This window comes from Gouania willdenowi, chromosome 14, assembly GCF_900634775.1.
Source record: "Gouania willdenowi chromosome 14, fGouWil2.1, whole genome shotgun sequence".
NCBI lineage: Eukaryota > Metazoa > Chordata > Actinopteri > Blenniiformes > Gobiesocidae > Gouania > Gouania willdenowi.
Window position 1 is genome coordinate 7,426,579 of NC_041057.1, and position 26,373 is coordinate 7,452,951.

Consider the following 26,373-nt stretch of genomic DNA (forward strand, 5'->3'; position numbering starts at 1 on the left):
ACAAAAAAGTACACTTAAATTAGACTCATTTAGCATATATTAGTATATACTTAAAGCATACTAATTACACTTTAAGTTGTTTCACTTTTGCACGTAAAAATATACTAAATACACTTCCAGTTGAACTTTTTTAACAATTTAATTACAATTAAAATATATTTAGTACAAAATTAGTAGTTCCACAAGCTTTAGGTTAACCAATCATAGACACACTTGATTGATGATTAGTGTGGCTTCAAGTACACTAAACCGTACTAAAGTATGCTAAATTTTCGTGCAATTAACACGTTTATTTTTCACTTGGGTGAAAATCACAATAAAGTCATTTTTCCCCATTACTTCTCTGTTATTAAAATTTCACTTTTACCTTTAAATGGGCGGATCTTTCACCCCGGCCCCGCCCCCTGGGTCTGTCTTGAATTTGATTGGTGGAGGCGTGCTGGTGATTGGTGCACCTGTGCTTTCTGACCGTCTGAGAGCACGAGGAGAAACCTGAGACATAATTAATGTAACAGATGCGTTTTTATCATCTCGGTGAGTGAAAAACAATCGACACTTTTGATAAGATTAGCTTTTATAAACACAGCTACTCGTTTAAAAACATCCCGAGTTTGTGGTTTTTAAGTTTTAATCTGGCTTCCTTAAAAGAGGAAGTCTCAACTAATTTACATTTTAGAGTCGTTAATGTGTGTTTTGTTCAAATAAATGCATATTTTAGTAGAACAAACTATAAAGTGTTATAATCGCAGCTGTGGTAGTCAGGGTTTCAGTAACAGCAATGTGTTAAAATGTGCTTTGATGACAATTGAGGACGTACTGAAAGTTGTTTAGTGGCAAAAACCTGACCAAAGCAGGAACATTTTATATAAAATTGAAAGTGGAGGCAAAAAGGATAATTATATAAATGTTTATTGGAATAAATGTGGTGTGGGAATATGAACGTTTTGTATTTGTGTATGGTTTATTGTCTTATTTTGTATATAGTCCCATTTGGGACAATAGATGGAAATTAGCCACTGGCTACAGTCTGGTGTGGTAATATTCATGTATATTTTATTCATGCATGCCCATTAACATGCACTGTCCCAATCAAATAAAATAATAAAAATAAAGCCAAACTAGTATTGCCAATTTTTTTTTTTTTTTTTTTTTTTGTTATGTTGTGAAAAAGTTTTTAGTGAAAATATCTTTGATAACAGTGAATGCTAGTATTTGTTGAAACATATATTTTATGATTGCTAGCAGATCCTTTCTATCATTATAGCTTAAATGGAAAATCCCAGATGACTTTTATAACTTACTTACACACAATTTTACAGTTTTTTTTTTTTTTTTTTTTTTTTTTTTGTTTATTTAGCAATTGAATTGAAACTGAAAAACATAACTCATGGACTATGCTGTTGTTTTGTTTTTGTTTTTTTTTTTTTAAATTTTATTCATGATCTTTAACATTTTACATAAAAATACAGTACTAAGTCCAGAGTTCATCCTAAACCCAAGTAGATCTGGATAAACAAAAACAAAACTACTACATCAAAATACACGACATAACTAACTGAGGCTATTAACGTCATAGTAAAATATCCACAATTTAGCTATGAATAAATTGAGAGTAATGGTGGTCATCTTAAGTTTTACATACTCCATAATAGGTTTCCACATGCTGTAAATTTGTATGACTCTTCATATGAGTTTTTCAATATGGAATACTCTCATAAATTATCTCAGCCCATTTTCAAATACAGGTGGCATCAGATTTCCACATTTTCAAAATGCATCTTTTTGCAATAACCATACCATAACTTTATACAGAGTTTTTTGTCCTTTTCCAATGCGCTGGAAATGGCCATCAAGGCAGATTCAAGGTCCGAGTCAAGATTAATTTTAAAACAGAGGAACACCAACAGTTTTTAATATTTGGGCATTCCCAAAAGCAATGTGCCAGTGTACCATTGAAGATCTTACATCTTTCACAGAGTGCTGACGTTTGATGGAACATTTTATGCAACTTTTGACTAAAACTGTCATTTTAGCGCTTGTGTATTGTATTCATGACTTAACTTCCCCTTTTTAAAGTAGTATTGTTGCTTTTTTAGCTACTTCCTCTCACTTCTTGGTGTCCAGAGAAAACCCAGAGATGGAGCAGATAATACCTCATCCTCCCCACTGTTCATCTCAAAACCCCTGCCTTCCATTGCCAATGGAAAATACTGATGACTCACATCTCCAACCATCTCTTGAGCATCCCATCAGGCCTGTTGTAGGTGCACCACCTCCTCCTCCTCCTCCACCACCACCACCACCACCTCCTCTTCTCCCTGCTTCCTTTCGCTCCACTAATGCCGTGAGACGCTCCATGAAAAAGTTAAACTGGGACACGATCCCCAGTCACAGTGTTTTGGGTAAATTGAACGTGTGGACTCGGCCCCAGAGGGATCTGGTTCTGGATATTCAGAGCATGGAAGAGTTATTCAGTCACGTCGATAAACAGACATTGCTACAACATTCAAAGACTTTGGGCCTGAAACAATCTCTGGGTTTGGATCACCAACAGCATGAGCCACAGGTAATGTTCTTACTTGTTCCTTTCATGAAAGGAAGTGTCTCCTAGTACGTAATACGTATCTATATATCGGCAGTCTATCCATATGAAAGAAGCGTATTGTGCCTTGTTTGCACTGTCAGGATGGCCGAGTGGTCTAAGGCGCCTGACTCAAGGATTCTTCCTTCCGCTGCCGTGGGTTCAAATCCCACATTTGAGAAATATATTTCATTTTAACATAGTTAACACGGCGAATTCCATCTTTAAAAATACATATACGGAAAAAATAACATTTTAGGGATAGGGCTCGGGCTTGAGATGGCTTTGTTGTATTTTGCGCTATATAAATAAAGTTGAATTGAATTACAATGAAAGGGTTAGCGGGGTAGCTAAAAATAAATACGAGCTAAAATAAAACTGGCAAAAACCTTAAGTGGTGGACCTAAACTGACCAATGAGGGGCGCTGCGTACGGACAGACTGCCGGTCGATTGACACGTATTACGTACTGATAACCACTGCTTTCTTGAAAATGCAAACCAACATAGATTACATCAAATAATATCACAGTACAAATGAAACATTTTCATGATTGGAAAGGAACCGTAAGAAGAATAAAATTCTTTAATTTCTGCCCCTTAACTTAATAAATACATATTTAATGACTTCACCAACCTTCCCGTCAGTCCACACAATTGTCACTGTTCTCTAATAACCTAAAAATGACAAATCAAAATTTATAAATCACCTCCCGAGTCAAATTTCGAAAGCATATTGACAGATTTTTTTTGCCTTATACATTTTTTTTTAAATTGACAAATATTTGTACAAACCTTCAAATAATTTTGTTGCGCATTCCACAACCTCACACGAACAACAGACAAGCGTATTAGTCTTAAAGTAGCTACTTGGTGTTCATCATTCTCAGACACTCTCATAAATAATCTTTGAATGCACTCTAGCATTGTCTTTTGGCTTTAAACATAATTATTTTAATAACCCCGATTTGCTAAATAAGTTGTATGATCTCTGAAACCAACTTTGTAAATAATTCTAATTCTTTTTCGTAACAAAATAAATGGTCAATTATTGCTAGTATGTGTTGCCCCATGCTTCAACACAATAAATGAAATATGGCAAAATAATAGAACAATATAGACACACTTTCTACATATGGTTTATGAGCTTTCCATGACAGTTGATCATCCAAAATAACTCCAAAGAATCTAAACTCAGTCACTTTCTTAATCTCAGTACCACTGATAGACAATGTCACATCCTCTTTCATTTTGTTTCCAAAAACCATAAACGTAGTTTTATTTATTTAATTATATTATTCAGTAACTCCTCTGTTTGTTGTCAGTGCAAAGATGGAACTGCTGATGTGGCTTTTTCCTAATTTGGAACCTGTACGTCACAATTAAAGATCAATATGAGAAATACAATCCTCATTGGCAGTTATTTGCATCATTGATCCTGATCCTGGTGATCAATAATACAATAAAGCCTTGGAATAAATGTCTGTCACCATTAATAACAATATAGTAGGTCTGAATGTATGGGTACCCCCATTTGTTTTAAAAACTAGCTGTAAAATACGCAATCCGGATTCAATCTGGATGAAACTCATTGTGATATTTTGTTCAAATTTTAAAAAGAACTTTCAATTACGAACCGAGATATGAAATTTTGTCAGTGAGACGGGAAGATTTTTTGACTTTTGAAACTGATCGAGAAACCGTAAATTGATCCGGATCCCTTCCTAAATCTAAAGGAATCTTCCATGGTGTAACGTCTATCTTTGGTGAGAATTTTCACAAAGTCCATGTATTACTTTTGACGTATATTCCTGCCAACAGAAAAGCAATTAAACGCCAATGAAACTATTACCTCCTTGGTGGAGATAAGACAATGATTAGGACTTTCCCCGTGGCCTCCCACTTCCATTGAAGCTTGGTTCCGCTGTTTTAGTGTAGGTTAGACGTGGTGTGGTAATGTATGAGCGTAAAATCAGAGGGATTTTGTAATGCGTACTCGTGATATGTTTGCAGATGATGGGAAGTAATAGACAAAAAAATAGGAAGTGAGTTAGTGAAATTAGTGGGTTCTGCTTTGACAAACAGTGATTGTTGCTTCCTTTAAAAAGATGTTATTGTAGTTGATGAATCAGTGTTCCTGTGCATGAGTTAAATGGGTTTGTCACTTTGTTCCCCTTTGTCTTTAGGTCACAATACTTGACTCCAAACGAAGTATGAATATTGGGATCTTCACGAGACATTTTAAGAGGTAACAATAGAATTTAAACAACTTGTGGTACTGAGTAAATATAGCAAGCTAATTGACAATGTTACTTGTATAAAACCTACAATAATAACTTTTTGCACAATTAAGCTAATGTGTCTCCCTATGCAGGCCTGTGAAAGAAATAGTTCAGGACATTTATGACGGGAACTGCCTCAAGTTTGAAATGGGAAACTTAAAGGAGCTTTATAAACTGCTACCAGAGAACAATGAGGTAAAAATCAAAATATGTCTGTTTTTTACTCTTGTCTTCATTTGTCCTTTTATAGCTATTGCACTTTTATTTACTTTGATTTGATTTTCTAACCATTTTGCCAAAAGCAGTGGTTCTCAAACTTTTTTGGCCCAAATACCCCATTTATCTTATTTCTGAATCCAAGTACTTCCTTTGTCCGACTATGACATTTTGCTTAGAAAACCATTTAAAAACCACTATAGATCATAATGATGCGATGAATGAGTGATAACACATTTTAAGGAATCAGTATTTAGTGCAGTGGATCCCAACCTTTTTTGGGTCGTGACCCCATTTTGATATCAAGAATTTCTGGCGACCCCAAAGACTATTTTTTTTTTTCTAGAATTAGTTTTTGATCCTATTTGAGCTCGAATTTTTTTTTTTTTTACTACATTTCAGTTGAACTAGGTTTATATTTCACAAAATTGAATTATAGAAATACAGTTGTTTAAAATTGTGAAGAAAAAAAAATTTCTGAAATTTCAGGCGACCCCACATGGTGTTTCGATCCCAAGATTGCAAAACACTGATTTCGCGGCTCCTGAATGGATTTATTTCTACAGTTTGTATCATTTCCGGTCATCTCACACCTTGTGTGGGACTAACACTGACACTCTGTTTTTCTCTCAAGTACCCCCTGTAGTGCCATTGCGTACCGCCATTTGAGAAACACTGGTCTAAAAGATATAAACACTAAACAGAATATGGTCACTGTTCTTGTTGTTTTTGCACAGGTCAAGCAGCTACTGTCTTTTAATGGAAACCTCTCCATGTTACCTGAGGCAGACCAGTTTATGGTGCAGCTGGTCAAAGTGCCTTGGTGAGTGCACATCATGCAGCCTTTGTTCCTGACGGGTTTGTCTGAAAATGCTTCTTAATGCTCATATTTCTGGGCTAAAAAATCCAACTCTAAAAATGATGTAAATCAGATTGAGACCATTGCTTATGATTTTCTTGTCTTCAGCTATGAAGATCGTCTGAAAATGATGGTTTTGAGGCAGGAATTCCTTCCTCTTATGGAGGAGGTGAAGAACTCTGTTGCTATTATGAGCAAAGCAGCTAATGGTAGTGTTTTATACACATTCAAACACAAGCATAGTTTTCCTTGAACTACTTCTCACTTGTTTCTGCTTCTTGTTCTCATTTTCTTCAGAGTTATTGGACTGCGATGACCTCCACTCTGTCATTCGACTGGTGTTAAAGGCTGGGAACTACATGAACGCTGTTGGTATTTATAATAACATATGCAGTGGTTCATTGAAGATTCCCAGTTTGATTTTAGTCCCTATGTTTTTTTTCTTCTTTTTGTTGAATGATCTAATCTGCAGGGTGGTTACAGTGCTAATGCCATTGGTTTCAGAATGACTTCTCTGCTTAAGCTGGCCGACACCAAAGCCAACAAGCCGGGAATGAACCTCATGCACTACGTCGCTAAGGTGAGAAGGAACCCATGGCAACATATTTAATACTATACAATGAACATCTGGGCTAGACTTTTTACTTTGTAATAATTTATACAGAATATAAAGTTATGTTTATATTGGAGTTGTTAAAGAACTTTTCCTCAGTGATCTAGTTTGTGGTTGGTGGGCGTTGCTTGTAATTTTCTTTGAAGACTTTTTACATCTTGTGAACCAAGTATTTGTCATTTGGTTTACTGGCTGTTGTCTTTAATTTACCACCAACAGCAAGTAGAGGACATTGATGCTGAGCTACTAACCTTTCCAACCCAACTTGAACATATTGGAATGGCATCAAGGTAACCATAATAATCCTGTCTTTTTTGGTAGCCAAGCTAGTTAAACAACAGAGGTTTTGAACATTGGTACAAAGACGTCAGAGCACATAAGTTCAGTTTTAAAGACTTTATACTGGCTCACAGTCAGCCCCAGAATATACTTTATAGTTCTGCTGCTGGTATATAAATCTGTGACTGGGTTTGGTCCAGAATCCATCAGTGAGATGTTTGTCTGGTGAACACAGCAGGTCTCTCAGATCTATGGACACAGGTCACAGCAAAGAAGTGAACAAGCTGTCCGTTTTTCTACTACTGAAAGGGATATTTTTAATCATTTTATTCCAATCTTTTTATTGATTTTTAAACTTCGTTTAATGTGTTCTGTTGCATTTTTAAAGCACATTGAATTACCCTGTATGAAATGCACTATACAAATACATTTGCCTTGTCATTGCTTAACCTATATTATTCTGGATTAGAACTTGAATACAGTTTTAGACATACACGTTTTTTTTTTTTTTTTGAGTACATAATACATTTGTACTACCTACACTGCAGGATTTGCAAAGAAGAGGTAGTGACAGACTATGAAAGAGAAGCTGAGAAGATCCGGGAGGTGAAATTGTTTACTTGCAGGCAACCTAGCCTCTTACAACAGATGGACGCTTTTCTTGTGGTAATGTTTCTAGCTCGCAAGTAACTCAAATGGACCTAAAAGTAGATTGTAGGAATAATATGTATTGTTGGAAAACCCTGTTTTGTTTTGTTTTTGGCAGGATGCTGAAGCCAAACTCACTGAAGTAGAGCTGTCTGTCCAGGAGCTAAAAGCGCTGAGTAATGATGTTGCTGAGTATTTCTGTGAGGATCCGGCCACCTTTAAACTAGACGAGTGCTGCTCCATTTTTCACTCTTTCTGCACAAGGTTCAACACTGCTTTAAACGTGAGATTGTAAAAGTGTTTTTGATATTTATCAATAATGTTGATCTTCCTCCTAAATGACCAACTTTTTTGTTATGTGTAGGAGAATAAAGAGCGGGAGGCAGCTGAACAGAGGCGTAAGCGGAAAGACAGCATTCGAACTACAGTGAAACGACGCTCCACAGTGTCTGGCCCAAAACCCGAGAGATATCGGAACTCATTATCCTTAGAGTCAGCTCTCCAGAACTTTCTTTCAACAGCTCCAGAAGGTGTGAACAGATGCAGAAAGAATATATTGCCTGAAGTCAAAGGATCACCCGCTGGATGCAGTTCTTCTCCCGGTCAAGTAGCAGAAAAAACTCAAGTCACACCTGGCGCTAGTCCAGTAAACTTTGCGAAAAAGGAATCTAAACTACATAAAGAAGAGGAAACGGCTAAACAAGAACTCAAAGAAGAAGTTGAGAAGATGCGGGAGATATCCCGTAAGGTACTTCACTATCAGAAAAGCAAGGGTAGCCTTTTTGGTGAGAGAGTTTCAAGCGATCTTCAAGCTCTGGCGACAGAGGAAGAAAAACCTGCTACACCAAAGACCCCTCAGCCAAGAACAAGAGACTTTTTCTTTGCCAACAATATAGACCTTGGATCTCCATGGACTGTCTTGAGCCCCTTTAGTTGCACCAAAACAAAACACCTTAATGAAAACAAACAAACCTCCAGAGACTTGCAACCATCGGCATACGGTGGAGATGACCTTGATGATGGGGTCTGGGTGAGTGACGAGGGGAGCAATCTATCCAGTTACTCTGACCAGGACAGTCAGTCCTCTTCACCTGCAGAGTCTTCATCTTTCCCCGAGTGTCGCAGACCGCGATCTTTGTCCCAGGGTGTGATTGTGAGGTCCGTGGATGAAACTGGAAGATCTTCACCTCAACTCCGACTGGGAGGCTTGTTCCAGAGAAGCTTATCTCAACGGTCGTACTCCACTAGCTATGGAGCAGATCATGATCGAAAAAAAGGAACCGATGTTTATTTGGTGCTTGGTGGCAGATCCAAGAAACGTGAAGAGCAGCACGTGAACTCGTCTGGATTCCTTTCATTTTTCAAACGCATTGGAGGCAGAAGGAAAACCAATGTTTTGGAGGAGAAAAACGTCAAAGGATTTAAAATTTGATCAGATCATGAATTGTCTTTTAGTTTGTTTAAATTCTGATATTAATCTTTTATTGATGTAAATGTACTGTAATGGAAAGAAGGCAACCAGGGACTTGCTTTGAATTAGAAACTTCTCCATTTTTGAGAGTCAAACAACACTCAAAAATCCCAGTAGCTGTCATACTCTCTTTGTGTTTATGTGCGCAATAAAATGGAAATTATATTCTATTTACTTTTATTTCCTTGTATTTTTGTCCATTCAATTCAACTTTATTTATATAGATCAAATTACAACAATAGTCATCTTGAAGCGCTATCGAAATATAAAATTCTTAAGAAAAAGTCCACATGAACATGCATCAGCTACAGTGGGGCGAAAAAAAAAACTCCCTTTTAACAGGAAGAAATCTCCTGCAGAACCGGGCTCGATATGCGTTTGCAAAATTATTTTTCTTCAGATAGTATTTCATTTTAAAACTTTGTCTCCTCGAGGTTGATTTGTACTGAGCGATTTACAATTCTAACTTTTTACTTTTCTCTGCCTCAGTTTTACTGTTGGCTTCTTTTAATGCTATAAATTTCGAAATAAGTTATTTTGCGATTAGAAATTAGACAAATGTTAGGGACATCAAAGAAAATTGGAATTTGGAGCTGGAAACGCAGTGATTTGGATTCCCTGGGTAATTGTTATTGTGCAACAACACCGTCTTCAAAAACATGCATTAAAAGATAATACATGGCATTAGGTAATTAAAGAAAAAAACAAGACAAGTGTTTTTGAAAGATTATTTTTAATCTGAATTCTTTCTTGTTGCCTTGTGTTTGAGACAGTCATACAAGCAACTCAAAGAAAGGCTTTGTTCTCAAGTCTAGCACTACAACACTACAAGTACAATGAGGCCATTGTGAATGAACTCGAGGACAGACGAGCTTCATGCGATTTAACTCCAGGACTGAGACTGAACCCTTTGCCTTGCATCATTGGATCAGAGCTCAAGTGTCTTTTCAGTGAAAGATGAGAAACGGCATCAACTGAGTGGAAACATGGGGTTGGGTGATGGGGAAAACTTGGATTGCGTGACAAAGAAAGAGAGGGAGGCAGGCGTATAAACTGTATTCATAATCCAAAGAGAGAACAGAAGATACTGACTTCATGGCAGAGAAGAAAGGATAAATATAAGAAAAAGGAAATATGCATGTTTAGTTGGCATGAGAAGTTTTCAAAGCCTCTTCAGTGAACCTGTTGGATATTTTTGCTACGAGGAGATGGCAGCTGCACTGAACAGGTAGATTAGGCTACTTCTGAACTGTTTAGTAGAGTTAATTCATCATACTGTCTGTGGTATTTAATAGGGGTGTCCCGAATCCGTGTTTCATTCATTTATTATGTAACAAAAACATTTATTTGTTTCCAAAACAAAAATGGAAAACGCCTTGTTTTTCAAATTAAAGCCCTTTTGCCTCGGTACAAAAAACGGAAAACTAACACCTTTTTTCGTTTTCTCCATTACCGATTTGCCAAAGTACGTGACCCGGAAGTGAAGCGTTACACATTCCGCGATATCTTTAGCTCTGCAACACTTAGGAGTCTCTAAATCCTCCTAAATATCCGTGAGGAGGTTCTGTGCCCAACACCAGCTAAAGCAAAAAGGACATGTTTCGGATGCACAGTTGGAAGCTGCGATCTTGTCATGCCGAACTGCCGTTAGCATCGGCGTTAGCGTCTGATGACAGTACACTTCCGGGTAACGTACTTTGGCCAATTGGTAATGGAGAAAACGAATAAAGGTGTTTGTTTTCCGTTTTTAGTTTTCTGTACCGAAGCAAAAGAGCTTGAATTTGAAAAACATGGCGTTTTTTGATTTTGGTTTTGGGAACAAATATCAAATAATGAGTGTTTTTTGTTTTTGTTTTTCATGTTTCTGTTACATAATGAAAAACAAATGAACGAATGATACATGGATTGTCCCGATCCGTTATCGGATGTCGTTCCGATATTAGCCTGAAAACGAATATCGAATTCAAATTTCTGGATTTTTTCATTTTAATTTTTTTTTTTACTATTTTATTCAATTGTAGAATACTGTAGATATTATGTTGAAGGTTAAAAATTATGTAATCAATTGGTTAACAAAAAATGGGTCACTTTTTCTCATACCTACTATTGCTGACTGTTCTGTTTGAGTAACATCACTTGGATCAAGACTTTTCTAACATTTCACACTACAAAATAAGTAATTATTATTTTTATTAAAGAAAAGAGAGAGAGAGAATTATAACTTAATTGTAAATTGTGTTCTACATATATATGTAGTGAAAGCCTATTTTATTTTAATCTTATTGTTTTGCACAAATTTTATAACATTTCATCTTTTCGTGTGTACATGGTTCTCACACTTGCTTTAGCAATGTAAACCTGTTTTCTCATGCCAATAAAGCTGTTTTGAATTTGAATTTGAGAGAGAGAGAGAGAAAAAAAATTATGTATGATTCATGCTGATATCGGATCAATATTGGTATCGGTCGATACGCAAGGCTGCAATATTGGAAATGACAAAGTTGTATTGGGACATCCCTAGTATTTAAATTGTTGCATTACATTTGTGTCTGTAGAAGCATGAAATGACCACATGTTAGTCATGGACATTTGTGTTTTCAGAACTTAACATGAAAATGCAGTTCTTATGGCAAACCACAAACATGATTACATTAATAGGAACCTTTGGGCATCCTAAGGTTTTGTGTGAGAATTATGAAGATAGTCTTGTTCTTGTTCCATTAATGTGTATTTTTTTCCTTAACTAGACAAGGTCACAGAAAGTCAATGATAATAGATTTTAGAGGAATCTAAAATCCTCTATAATATATTGGGTAGTTCCAATATAAACTGTAACTACCCAATCAGCAAGAGAGATGAAACATGTGCAATGATTGACACTTAAACTGCTCCTGCTGTTTATTTTAGGTTAATGTTACAAGATGCTTTTTTTTTTTAATTCAAAGTATTATGTGACAAACCTTGATCTTTGTGAGCTAAAGATTTGACCCCGACGTGATTTGAACACGCAACCTTCTGATCTGGAGTCAGACGCGCTACCGTTGCGCCACGAGGTCTGTTCGAACCTTATTAATGCAAACAGCTGATTTTAAAGATTGTTTCACTTTCAGCAAACATGGTTTTACCCGCATTTACCATCAGACTAATGTAATTTTTTTTTTTTTTTTTTTTTTTTTTTACTGTGATGCATTTCAAAAATTTAGATTTAATTTCATTTACTTTGACTCAAAATTGCACAATTTTACCCCAAATCAAAAATTGGTCACGTACCCCCAAATGTGAACCACAATTCTAAATCCAAAGCAGACAGTCAAAATTGAATACATTAAAATATATATTATACATTTTATTTTTAAAAAATAAACTTAAGCGCATATTTCTCTACCAATGTTTCAGATCCAGTTCACATTAAGTAGATTTGGCAAATTTTTCATAGGTGCAACCCACATTCTCAGCTCTGCAGTTCAGTTTCTTACATTTAACCATTTAAAATTAACATAAAATGGATTTCCAATTGTATAAAATAAAAAAATATATAAAACAATCTACCAAAGACAGCAGTTCCTTACTTTATGTTCTGTGATTAGGTCCAACATTTCACTTTCTGGAATAAAAAGTGACTGTAATTACATAAATTACAACACTTCTGGGCATGAATTCTGAATGATTTGCATAAACTTCCAAATACATAGAAAGAAATGAGAGGAACCTTACATTATACTTGTTACTGTTTTTGAAATATCTTCACAACCAATCACTAGATGGCGCAGTTCACCTGAGAGACTCTAAACAGTGGGATATTATTATTACATTTGTTGAGGAAATGATACTGTAACTGAGTTAAAATGAAACATCTGACTCTGATTATTACTTTTGAGGTTTCTTCTTCTCTTTTTTTTTTAAGTCACTGGGTTTTTTGATTTTTGTTTTCTTTGTATCGGTCACAAATGTAAACTTTCAACTGATCCACAAAAGAATGGATTTCTAAGTATTTACAAAAGTTTTCACTCATTCTCACTCAGACATGTTTTGTTTTGCATGACATTTGCCAGTGAAAATAATCATGCGAATAACCTCGACTTTGTTCTCTTTTGAACTGTGAATAATTGTTGCAGGAAATAGTTTCTGTGATCAACCATTTGTCTTATTTGTGATGTCCTCCCTGTCAGTTTGTGTGATTGTTCTCATGCTGTTCTCTGTCTGATGAGCTGGGTTTAAACTACAGGGGGCTGAGCTGTGCCATCCACACTGATTGGGGGCCTAGTGCCATCTCTATGCTGAGTGACAGGTTCTGGAGTCTGTTTGTATTTCATTGTATTGCTTTTAAAAGGTAATCTACAAAACATGCATTGAAATATAACAGTAAACATGGGTCAGCACAATTGAAAGAGTAGCTTTAACCAGTAATAAACTCCATCCGTTAACAAGCATCGACTCCTATGCTAATGTGCCATCTTGCTACATATTACACCTAAATCTAGGTATCACAGAGTTGGGGTCAATTACATTTTTTTGATTTTTATACATCTTCAAATACAACTTATATACAATTACGGTGACCAGCCTTTTTTCAATTACAATCATAATTATTTTTTCCCCTGAAAGTCATTTATAATTCTGTTCTCAATTACTAAAGTTCAATTACAATTTTTCACAATTAGCCTGAAATAAATGACTCCATAAAACGTAACCTTCCTGTCAGCATCTATTATTATAAAGGAGTTGGTTTTGACCCATGTCTTAAATCAGCTTTAAAATACGCTAAAATATCATCCATCACACTATTAGTTTTTCATCTCTTGGTTTACTTGTTAGGTGTCCTTATCCATGAAATTATTGGTTTTAATATTTTTGGTGCCTTTTTTGTGTCAAAAATTAAATCTGTGTCAGATTTTATTTTTTTTTAAATGATAAATTGATCCTCAAGAGAACTGACAGGTGTTGGGAAACTTGATATGAAACTTATTTTAATAACTGTTAACTATATATGCGTAAACCATAGAACTGTAACATGGTTCACCAGGCTTGCGTTTAGTTAAATTATATGAATGAAAATGATTGAAAATGACCGTTTCATAGAATTTTTATGCCAAATACAAATACAAAGTTAATTATCTGAACTCAGTCACAATTCAGTTATCATTACAACAGCAACAGAATTTCCCAAATACAATATACATTATTGTAATGACATCATCATTGTAACTAATTATCAATTTTATAATTGACTCCAACCCTTAATTATAAGCATGTCTACATCTAGAGGGTTTCATTTGAATTGCACAGAGACAAGCTTTCGGGACAGCGATGAGAAGATAAGCAGTGTACGGGGGGGTGTGCATCTGCCTGCTCTGCTGCACTGGATGCAGTCTCCATGGCAACATGGTGCTCCCGCAGCAACAGCAAGGAAAGATGGTAAGGAGAACCCCACCCCCCACGCACACAGTAGAAGATCTGTGACCACACCTGTTTTGTTATATTAAGCAAGGAATTTTCCCAGATCCCAAAATAAATGTTGTTTACACATTTTTAATGGATTAGCATTTGGTCGTTTATCTCCCTCTTTCCTTCAACGTGGAGAAAAGAGGGACGTGTCTTCCTCACTAGATGCGTCACAGGTTTTCTTTTACATGGATTGTTTTTTTTTTTTTTTTTTTTGTCATTTCCTGTTGTACAACCTCCACAAAGAAAAAGCCTAGTAAGGAGTGAGAACAGGAGGACTTGGAATAACATCTGTCCCTTTGTTGCCATCTCCCCTCACTCTGCTCATCTTCTCTACCATTGGATGATGCTGTACCCTCCTATTTTCACATCAGCCAGTCACAACAATGTACAAACTCTCACACCCCCTACCCCCCCCCATCTCTCTCTCTCTCCCTCTCTTTCTTTCCAGCCCACTTCGGATTGTACGAGTCCATAACATACCCTGTACATGCACCCTATACATCTTCACTGGGTTTCTATATGAGGGATTTTGTCAGTTTTGCTCTGGCAATGTCACTTTTGCTCGGACATCGCTCCATGTGGAGGAGAGGGCGTTAAAATTGTCTTGTTGCTGTCTGTAAGTAAACCTTTTCTGAGGACACTCACTCCCCACCCTCATCCATCATGCCATCCCTGCTGAGAGAAAGTAAATACTGCTTATTCCTTATATTGACTCCTTCATTTTGTTCAATAACAGTATAGATCTTTTGCTGGTCTGTCATTGACTTGAATCATGCAGCCATAGGCTCATTGTTTACTGGTTTTGATTGTTGCTTGGATTTTATATATATATGCATGATGGCAAGCAGTTAAAAAGCTCCATTGGTCTATGTCAGATGTGAGTAAAGCAGTCGTTGCTGGATCTTAGCCTTAATTTCCCTGATTTTGCAAATTCTGGGAGATTTTGTGGGATAATTCGAGGAAAATTTGCCAGATTTTGGAAAAATTGAGAGTTCTTTCAACAATTTCAGATTCAAAATGACTGCCGTCATGTGATATAAGAATAGGAAAACTGAGCTTTGCAAATATTTATTTAATTGAATTTTAATTTTTGGTGGCGCTGAGATATCTACGACTGAATTAGTTGGTAATTTACAAAATGTTTTATGTTTTTTTAAAAATAATTTTTACTGTCTCAAGTGTGCCGAATTTAATGCTCTAAAGCAGACATAGGCAACTGGCGGCTTGGGGGACACATGCAGCCCTTGGTCTAATTTTGTGCGGCCCCCAAAATCAAAATTGTAATTCATGAAGTTGGAAGTTACACGAAGAACAACATAATGCACAAAACTCCAGAAACACAGAAAACGACAGCAGCATGCACATAATGTCAAGAAAAGTATACAAAAAGTAACAACACAAATTATTCATAAAACAAACAACATGATAACAAAGACACACTAAACAACCACTTAAACACACATAATGACTATAAAAAAACACAACATATACAAAAGGACTTCAAAGACACACGAAATTACAGAAAAGGACAGAAAAATACACAAAATGACAACAAGAACAGAAAAAAATATAACAAAAACACAAATATTGACTTGAAAAACACACAAAAAGACGATAAAAATGTGCCCTATTGATGATAAAATCTACAAAATGAATTAAAAAAACATTAAATGTGTGTTTTCAAGCTTGTATTAATGCTCAGATTAGTCATTCTTGGCCCTCGGATCAGACTATCACATTTTTGTGATAGAGGTTGCCCATCTCTGCTCTAAAGGGTCACATTTGGCCCACGGTCCTTGAGTTAGACACGCGGTCATTTTATTATCAGTTAAAGGTCAATGTTTTTCCTCTTTCGCTCATCTGATTTTAAATGGCAATTTTTAGTTTTCTAAATTGTATGTATATGTATTAGAAGTTTAGGGAAAGTTTTCTTATGGAAATACATCATTCAGCGTGGCTGCACTGTGATGATGAGGATGGTGATGTGAGCAGAAGTTCACCTTAGGCGTTCTCTAAGAATAGAACATAATGTCGAGGGCATCAGAGGATGACTTACTTCTTTACAGTGAACGCGCAGAAAGGGTTGGTTGATGTGTGAGAACATTCTTTATAAAGGATAAAACAGTGATCAGAGGTCAAAAGCCTTTTCCCACTGCACCACGGGGGGAAATAGAGACTGGAATGCCCAGCTGGCACAGGAGGAATACCACTATAGAGCTGCAGTGGGAAGACTGGGAGTGTGAAACAATGCACGGTCATAGGATTTTGTGCCTCATTTGTGCTGCAGCTCTTGGATTGAGTTTTCTGATCATGTGTAGGCGTTGATGCTGTCACAGCTTAGAGAAATGCCTGTGATGCAAAGGTTGGGTTTTAAAGCAACGGTGCAGCTGATGAACAAAAGCAAATATGATTGTTTAAACTTCGACTCCCATGACCTTTAATTGGTATCCAGTCTTGCGTATATACATGCTGTGTTTATCAAAGTGTTTTGCCCTCCTTGGCATCATCACAGACCTGAACAGCTCAAATAGGCTCAGGTTGCCATGGGTAACAGCATTCAGCCCCAGGCTGTCAAACAAGCACTCTTGTCAAAGTTGGCAATTTGATGCTACTTTGAAACAAACCTGACACTGAAGCAAAAGTTTTTAAAGGTGTTTTGACACATTATCACAAAATTTGTGTTTGATTTCAAAGGCGGGATTAGGGCATGTGTGCATGACCTCACTATTATCAGAATTAGAATCAGAATCAGAATTCCTTTATCAATCCCAGGGGGAAATTGCTTTTGTTACAGTAAAAGACTGTTAAAAATAAGGATTAGATACACACGCATTACAGTAGTAAAAAACTAGGAAAAGTAAGACAATAATAATAATAATAATAATAATAATAATACTGTATATGATACATATATTTACAACAATCAAGCTGTGAGGTTACAGTTATGAATTATATAGTTTGATCTCCACAGGCAGGAATGATTTCTTGTGGCGTTCTGTGGAGCACAGTGGTGGGATCAGCCTGGTGCTGAAGGTGCTTCTGTGACTGACCAGCACATCATGGAGTGGGTGGGACTCATTGACCAAGATGGCCTTCACCTTAGACAGGCTCCGCCCCTCTGTCACCACTGTCAGAGAGTTCATTTTAATCCCCACAACGTCACAATTTACAAACAACATATGAATATTATTTTAAAGATTCCGTTTTACAAAATTTGTCAACCAAATTCTGTAACTTTTGATTTTTGTAAATTTCAATTTATTGTAGATTTAAGCTTGTTATCATAACTGTATAGTTTCAAGCACGTATCTATACATAATTCATATCTAAGCAGCATGCAACCAAGCAAAAACAAAAACAAACAAAATACACCTCTTGCTCTTTCTTTCTCCACAAATCGTGTCACCATTGTCCATTCATTCAATTTAAATTAAAATTTTGTTTCGGCAGTCTTCAGAAAAACAAAAACAGAACAAACAACCCTCAGTTATCTAACCAATCAGCTGAAAGGGTGTGGGTTGAAGCAAAAGCTTATACACACTTACCCCATTACAAAAAAACAAGGCTCTCTAGATAATATAAAATAATAATAATTAGGAAACTAATGTTACTAATTTTACTATACACCTTCAATATATATTCTATGCAAAGTTTTCTATATACAGTTTATACATGCACATGAATGCATTGTACTCTGTAATGTAAATGTCTATAAACCATTTGGTACGCCCCAACAATTTCCTAAGGTTCATTATTGTGCAGTAACGTTGGTTAAAATTTTTGGCTTATTCTGCAAAGCTTTTATCTGTTCAATTGCTTGTATAAAAATGTTTTAATACACAAACTAGAGTTGAAAACGTAACATCCGACTTAATGATCATATGAATTCTGAAGCGATGTCACACATTCATTCATAGAGTATTGCATCAACGATGCATCATTTGCACCTGCACAAACACATTTTTTAGCAGCGTTAACCCTGCTCACATAATGTGATCAAACCTTTACAACTTGGTCTGTTTTTTTTATTGTTCAGGACTTCATTTCTGAGAAACATATTCAAAGCATGATAAATTACATTAGCAAATAAAGAGTTTAAATATGCCTTGACCTCCTAAAACAATGTTTATTTATAATTCATACAGTATATATGTAAGTTTTAAATAACTACAAATCTTTTGTACGAGTCTAACCATTAATATTAATTTTCTTTGATTAAAAAATATCACTGTTTATGTACAATGTTTAAAAAATAGGAAATGAAATGTTCGACGATACAAATAAATAAATAATGAATATTTTCCTCTCTAGTGAAAACCTGAACAACTAAATATGTGTGTGTGCACCCCCACTGGCTTGTCCATGTGCACGTTTGCTGCCATGCGAGAATGTGAGCCGTGCGTTAATATTGATGCTGTCGGTTCCTGTGACACATTCCTGCAGATAATTTTAGCTTTTTCTAATGGTGGTTAATCCCGCTGTGTGTGGATGGGATGGAGAGGGAACGGCTCCACTTTTGTAAACAACTACATCATTCCCATGTCAGACGATCACGTGTGTGATTGTTTTAGCACATCAGACATGACATTTGTATTCTTTCAAACCCTCAAAACAAAAACCAAGAGCTACTACACAAGTAGTAGTAGTAGTAGTAGTAGTAGTAGTAGTAGTAGTAGTAGTGGTACACTAGCTTTATGGATTATTAAGCCTTTTTAGAGTGTTTTTTTTTCCCAGAGTGCATTTCAGTCCAAAATCCTGATTTATGCAACGTCCAAATCCGCTGACCTGCCAGCAAGAAGAGCAAATAGTAATCACGTTAATCTCCCTCATAAATATTTTTTATTTAATGCTCCAAATATAAGTCGTAACGTCCCCTGTATGAATCAGTGATCCCTAAAATAAACAACTGCATTTGGATCATTCGGATCGCTGAGGTTAACAAATTATAGATGTAGAAAGTGTAGATGTTAATAAATGTTAAGAGCCAAAATACTGATGAATGTTGTGAATTCATGTACCCCTCCCCCCACCCCCCTTTGTCCAACTACGACATTTTGCTCAGAATACTGTGAAAAAACAACTATAGAGAATAATGATGGAATGAAAGAGTGATGACACACATTTTAAAGAATATGTAATGTAAGTAAGTAGAATGAAACAGCATTTATTAAGTGCCTCCTGAATAGATTTATTACTTTCGAAAGCAAAAACGGTTTTCGGAATTATGTTAGTCAGTTTGTTTGCGTGTGCGTGTTTGTTTGTCTGTTTGTGTACGCAATAACTTGAAAAGTTATGAACAGATTTTGATGAAATTTTCAGGAAAAGTTGAGAATGGGTCAAGGAACAGCTGATTAAATTTTGGTGATGTTATGGCTACCAAAAGAAAATATTTATATATATCTATATATATATATATATATACAGTATATATATCCCATTCATTTTCCCATCCACACTGTGGAACTCCACATTTTTAGAACACTGATGATGTCATCAACGGTGATGTCATCAGTGTATGTTCGTGTACACAAACAGAAACACACACACACACACACACACAAACAGACTGACCAACAGTGTCTCCGTGGAGATCGGTCGTTTTCGAAAGTCTGCGCTAAACGAGCGCTGGTTCATTTCGCTAGTTTTTATCATTTCAGGTCATCTCCTGCTAGTGTGGGACCAAGACTGAAAAAAAACAAAAAACATACAAAAACACACAAAATGACGCATTAGGAGTAGAATGCCGACACACGATTTGAGGCCGACATGGGCGAGGCGTATGCGTGCTATCTGGGTAGGCTGTATATAAAGCATTTTAGTTACCTGAATATCCTTTTTGCTTTTATTCTACTTTAATATGTTTTGCATGAATCTGAAAAATCTTTCAAACCCCAAATACTTTTTTTTTCTTTTCTTAAACGTGAAAGAAAAAAATTCAAAACAAATCTAATGACTGAGCAGCAGCCAAGTGATTTACTGTATGTGTGCTGACATCCTGGAAGGAGGACAAAGGAAGCCGTGACTTTGTTTTCCTCATTCAAACGTGCAACATTGCACATATTCCACACAGGAACCTCCCACTGATGTTTGTCAAGGTAATGGTTACATTTTGTTGCAGTTAATGTTGCCTTGAAAGGTTCTCTATTAGCCAGTGCTGATCTACAGAGCCTATATGGGCTTATTGCTAAAGGGTTGCGTGTTTAAAACCCTGTGAAAGGCAAAAACAGCATGTATAGATATTATTATTTAATTGTCAAATGACATAATTAGTAGCATAATTCTGACTCACAGAGAAAGTTGGTGTTAGAGTTACGGGTGAAAAGAAAGGGAGGGACTAATGAAAGGTTAACAGCTTTATAATAGATGCACTTTCCAACAGTTGTTCATTTCTTTTGGCAAACTCAGACAGATTTAGTGACACACGCACGCACGCACACACAGACTCACACACCTGTTTTCCCCGAGGCTGCAACATAATGACAGCTATGCAGTTTTGTTTCTTTCAGCCCACTTTTTTTTCCCAGTCATATTTTTTATTAATTTTAGGGGTACTTACAGAAAAAGATCATGTTCTGAAAATGTCATAATCCCCTGCCCCACATATCAACAGGAAGGGTACAATTAATAAACCAAACAAAGAAATACATTAAACAACAACAGAGCTCTTCTTCTTCTTCTTCTTCTTCTTCTTCCTCTTCTTCTTCTTCTTCTTCTTCTTCTTCTTCTTCTTCTTCTTCTTCTTCTTCTTCTTCTTCTTCTTCTTCTTCTTCTTCTTCTTCTTCTTCTTCTTCTTCTTCTTCTTCTTCTTCTTCTTCTTCTTCTTGTGTACACTAGTTAAAATCACTCCTCTGTTATTCGTGAATGGATCGGCCTGAAATTTGGTAGTTATAATCTATGGACACATCAACGCTCGGAGCTGATTTTCAATTTGGGGCCCCAAAAGAAAAAAAAAACGACAGTCGATTTCACATTTTTTTGTGGGTCAAATATTTCAACGGTTGGTGGTACCCAATCATTGGCACACACCAATATATAAATGGGGCCCATTACTCCGTCTGTGTCACGGGGGACCCTGTGGGCCACATTTATCTAATGACACTCCTCCATTAGTTCTCGTTAGATCAGAATGCAGTTTGGTATGAATTCTCTGTGAATGAATTTGATGAGAAGCTCGGAACCCTTTTTTAAAATGGAGCCCGGGGGTCCACCCTCCATTTCCAGTAATTTCCAAATTTATGGGAACATAGTTGTGTGATCTATCATTTGAAAGGTAATTCAATGTTGATTATGATTATGCCTCACACAATTTGATTAGTGGGCCCATCCCCCTTTTTTTTGGCAATTACCATGAAAGTCGTTTTCTCATTTCTTTGTGAGTCAAATATTGCGACAGTTGGTGGTACCGCATCATTGACACATACCAATATATGAATGGGCCCAGTACTCTGTATGAGCCACGGGGGCACCAAGAGATCCCCGGGGGCCCCAATTTCAAATGACTACTCCTCCGTTAATGCTCATTGAATTGGGCTATAGCTTGACATGGATATTATATGAGCGGATGTCAAGAGCCTTTCAGAGACCTTTTTGAAAGGGTGGGGGATGGGGGCCCACCCTTTTTTCTGGTCATTTCTAAATTTATCGAATCATACATAGTTGTGTGATATATCGTTTCAGAAATAATTCGAAGTAGATTACGATTTTACGAGTTAGGAGACACCTGTGTTCACTGAGCTTCCCGTTTTCTAATATGTCAGGGGCCAAATACAGAGCAGTTTGATCTCAAGTGGGCCACAGATTTTATGCGGGAAAATGAGTAATTTCAACATTATTGTGCCCTAGTTCACTCTTCTATGTATACGTAAAATACAGAATATCTAAGAAACCACAATAAGTGACAGATATCAGTCTTTACAGGATCTTCACTTTAAATTTCCTAGATTTTGTGACCAATTTCTATTCAGTTAAAGGAAACGTCAGAATTTTGAGCTTTTTCAACTGTTTAACATTAAAAATGGCCAGTGGGAAAAACTGAGAGCCCCTGCAAATATTATTGAGTTTCATTTACACAGTGATTCATGTTTTCTCTGTCATTTCTACTTTCTCCTGCGGGCCAAATTGGATGCTCCAAAGGGCTAGAATTTGCCCCCAGGCTATGAGTTTGACATATGTAATATTGTGTCTGTATATTTTAAAATGTCTACAGAGTCCTGATAGCTGAAGTCTATGTTAGCCCATAATTAAATGAAGAAGGTATACTGTATGCGACTCTTGCTGAACACTCATATCTAAAACGGTATCTACTTCTCAAAGCTCTAACTCTGGACATGATGACACCAAAGTATGTCTAAGGAAAGCCAACATTAGTGTTCAGAAAATGAATTTGGACGTGTCATCATGGATGGAGTATCCCTCCTCTCGTAGGACCCCAGGCTGTATTAGTGACAGTAAAACAACGCACTCACAGGGAGAACATGCACACTATTTTATACACAATGCAATGTACTGTACGTCCTATACCTTTCTGCTGGGTGCAATAGACATCTTTAAATCAAAAGCATTACAAATTGTGCATCATGAGTTTCTGAGTCATCCTCAGCTGGTCATCCGAGGATCCTTTTTGCCTTTTCACAGTGCGTGTGTTCTCCCAGGCACGTGCTTAGCCGTGGTGGTGTGAAGCGGATGAGAACTGATCGCTCTATATATAGAAGTTATATGAACGTGGATGCTTAAGACTGGACAGTGGGAACTAAAGCTAGCTGTGCATAATAATGAGTTATACAGGCTGCTGTGAGCAAAGCAGTCCCTAGCTTTGTGCTTCTATTTTTATATTTGTGAGATCAGAAATTCAGCATTTTAGTGTGTGTGTGTGTGTGTGTGTGTGTGTGTGAGCATGCGTGTGTGTCCCTAACTGTGATTAGTGTAATTTGAGTGGCTGTGGAGGACAGCGGGTGGTAGTGGGATATATGACACAGACTGGAACAGCTGATTTTGTGTGTGTGTGTGTGTGTGTGTTTGTGCATGTGTGTGTGCTTACATGCATGTGTGTGAATTGGTAATAATCAGAGCTGTCCAACTATGATGTCCTCATCTTTGGATAATGTTCTGCCATTCCATAGGTTCCACATGTGTTCTCCCTGTGATGACATTCTTGAGAACAGCAGAGAGAGGAGGAGGAGGAGGAACTTAAATGTGCTGGAACATTTCACAAAAAAGTCAAAATGAAGCAAAAAAAAAAAAAAAAACAGAGAACAGGTTTAAGGCACTAAATCAGCAGTGGGCAACTGGTGGCCTGGGGGCCACATGTGACCCTGGGTCTAATTTTATGCAAATTTCAAAGGAAATGCACAAATAGATCCCATAACACACAAAATTATAGTAAAATGTACGAAACGACAACAAAATGACTCTCAAAACACACAAAATGACTCCAATAACACGCGAAACGACAATACAAAAGACACAAAATGACTCCAAAAACATACAGTACAGAAAAATATGCAAAATGACAACAAAAACACACAAAATGACTCTATGAAGCATACATTACAGAAAAATATACAAAATGACATCAAAAACACACAAAATTACAGAAAAATACACAAAATGACTCCAGTAACGCACTAAACTACAATACAAAATACACAAAATGACTCCAGTAACGCACTAAACTACAATACAAAATACACAAAATGACTCCAAAAAACCCCACACAAAATAAGAACAAGAATAAACACAAATAAAAAAGCAAATTCAAAACAAAACAGGAAAATCACGGAAACTATTTGTTCTTCCCTGTATTAATGATCAGACTGGTCATTATTCTAAATGCTGACATTATTATTGATAACGTGGTCCTCGGATCAGACAATTGCATTTTTGTGGCCCTCGCTATCATAGAAGTTGCCCACCTCTGCACTAATAAATACATAGTGACATTAATATTTTTCTCTGTGTAATGGAATAGTGGTTTTTGACCTCAGTGTGACAAAAATTTAATATTTATTGTATGTCATTTTAGGTAAAAATACATTTTGGTGCAATGGGAAAAATGGACACTGAATATTTTAGAAGCGATCACTGCAATTAATATCTATTTTTTCAGAGTAAACTGTAGCAGAAGTATTTTTTATGCAATTACAAACCAGAAATGGGTTTTGATAACAATTTGAACACAATTTCTATCCAGGTTTGAATTACACAAGATGAAAAAACACATCTATACATCTAGCCAGTATATTTAGCAGTGAATCAATCGCACAGTGAGGATCCTATTCAATTATTAACCCTGAGTAAAAATCCACAAAAGTGTACAAGAATATTAGCAATTGAATTTATATATATACTTCAATTGAAAAGATGGCCAGAATATGAACATTGTAGCAATTTGTTCAAATATGAAAAAAGTTACATAAATAGAAAGTAGCTGCCACTGAAGGACATTTCTAATTTATATTTTCACGGCAAACTACTTCCTTTTATTCTGAAGGATGTAAGAAGCCTTGATGTGGTGAATCTGCTCCATGTTCTGTTGATTTTTAGCTGATTAACTGTCAGCCACGTGACCACCAGCTCTCTCTGTCACAGACGTCACATTCAATAGTCGTCTTTTCTCCACAATCGTGTCATCCATGAAATTTTCTCATCCATTGATGGAGTCAGCTATTTATTCTGCGTGCGTTTAGTCTGTGTGTCTCAACCAGAGGCTGAATTCTGAGCAGGGCCAGGGAACGAGTTAATGAAACTAAAGGTTTCAGCAAATGAAAACTGCAAAAATAAGGAAAGAGGTAAGAGATAGAGAATATTGTTTTATTTATTTTGTTTGTGTCGACTATCCTAACATCAGACAGAGGAAAAAAACAGGAGTTGTTCGTTTTCAAGCATGCGATTCCCTTGGTGCTGGTTGTTGTTTTTTTGTTGTTTTTTTTTACCCTTTTAATACCAACATCCTGTTTTATCCACCAGCAGTGAGTTTAGGAGAGGAGGGCTTAAAGGATGTGTGAGGGCGAGAATAAAGCTGAGAGAAGGAAAGTGGGAGAAACACACAGATTAACTCCAGACTGATATTTTGTCTGACACCATGTTTTGGTGTCTGACTCATTATACGACCATGGCAGGTGATATGGTTACAGGTTCATTATTCTCTGTATGATGGTGTGTGGGCACAAAGGCAAGACTGAATAATACACCTTGGCACAGGGGTTCTCAACCTTAGGTTAAGACCCCATTTGGGGTTGTGAGACACTGGGAGGGGGTCGCCAGTGTCTCAAGAAACTAATAATATTTTCTTGCACAAGTTACTAGTAGTAGTACTAGTAGTGTAGTAACTTACTACACCAAACTTACCATATTTGAACCAATTATCACTTTTTCTTGCCATATTGTTGCTCCTTTGAATGCATTTTTGCTACATTACTCCCATTTATGTAACTTCTCCATCAATGTTCAATGCCTTTACTGTACATTTTTACCACTTCCAAGACATTTTCTGCACTAATTGACTCTTTCCACCACTTTTCCTACCTAATGTTGCATACTGTATGTTGACCCACTATTGTCACTTTTGCTTATTTTTGGCACCACATTCACAATTTGTCATGCCCATTATTTGCCCATTTAAACAAATTGTTTCTATTAATTGTTCCAATAATGACACTTTGAACCCTTTTTGTGTTTGTTTTTGGCCACTCTTATTTGCAATTTTTTTTTACCAAATTAAGTGGTTTTTAAAAACTCCATTTCACCACCTTTTCTGCCATTTTTTTTTTTTTTTTTTTTTTGTCATTTTTAACACATTTTTATTTCTTATTAAAATAAATAAATAAAGGTGGTTATCACAGATTCATAGAACATTGGACCATTATTTTGCTGACTTTATGGAAGGGCCCCATAAAGCTCTCCTCTTTATTCCCCATTATAGATGTCCCTGTTTCTACATGACTGTTCTACAATGTTCATGTCTGTGTTCAACCACCTTCACA

General features: G+C 36.4%; 1 protein-coding gene and 1 non-coding gene across 2 annotated transcripts; one reads left to right on the forward strand and one right to left on the reverse strand.

Moving 5' to 3' along the window:
• The first annotated feature begins 444 nt into the window (after positions 1 to 444).
• fhdc3 (FH2 domain containing 3) lies at positions 445 to 8,908 on the forward strand. The gene is made up of 12 exons (XM_028467254.1): positions 445 to 534; positions 2,097 to 2,566; positions 4,766 to 4,827; positions 4,954 to 5,056; positions 5,815 to 5,900; positions 6,045 to 6,145; positions 6,234 to 6,304; positions 6,409 to 6,516; positions 6,769 to 6,839; positions 7,377 to 7,494; positions 7,595 to 7,759; positions 7,841 to 8,908. The coding sequence occupies exons 1-12, from the start codon at positions 516 to 518 to the stop codon at positions 8,906 to 8,908; spliced, it is 2,442 nt and encodes an 813-aa protein (XP_028323055.1). The 5' UTR covers positions 445 to 515.
• Positions 8,909 to 11,931: 3,023 nt separating this feature from the next.
• On the reverse strand, positions 11,932 to 12,003 carry trnaw-cca (transfer RNA tryptophan (anticodon CCA)). The gene has a single exon. It is a non-coding gene; the product is annotated as a tRNA-Trp (tRNA).
• Between the last annotated feature and the right edge of the window lie 14,370 nt (positions 12,004 to 26,373).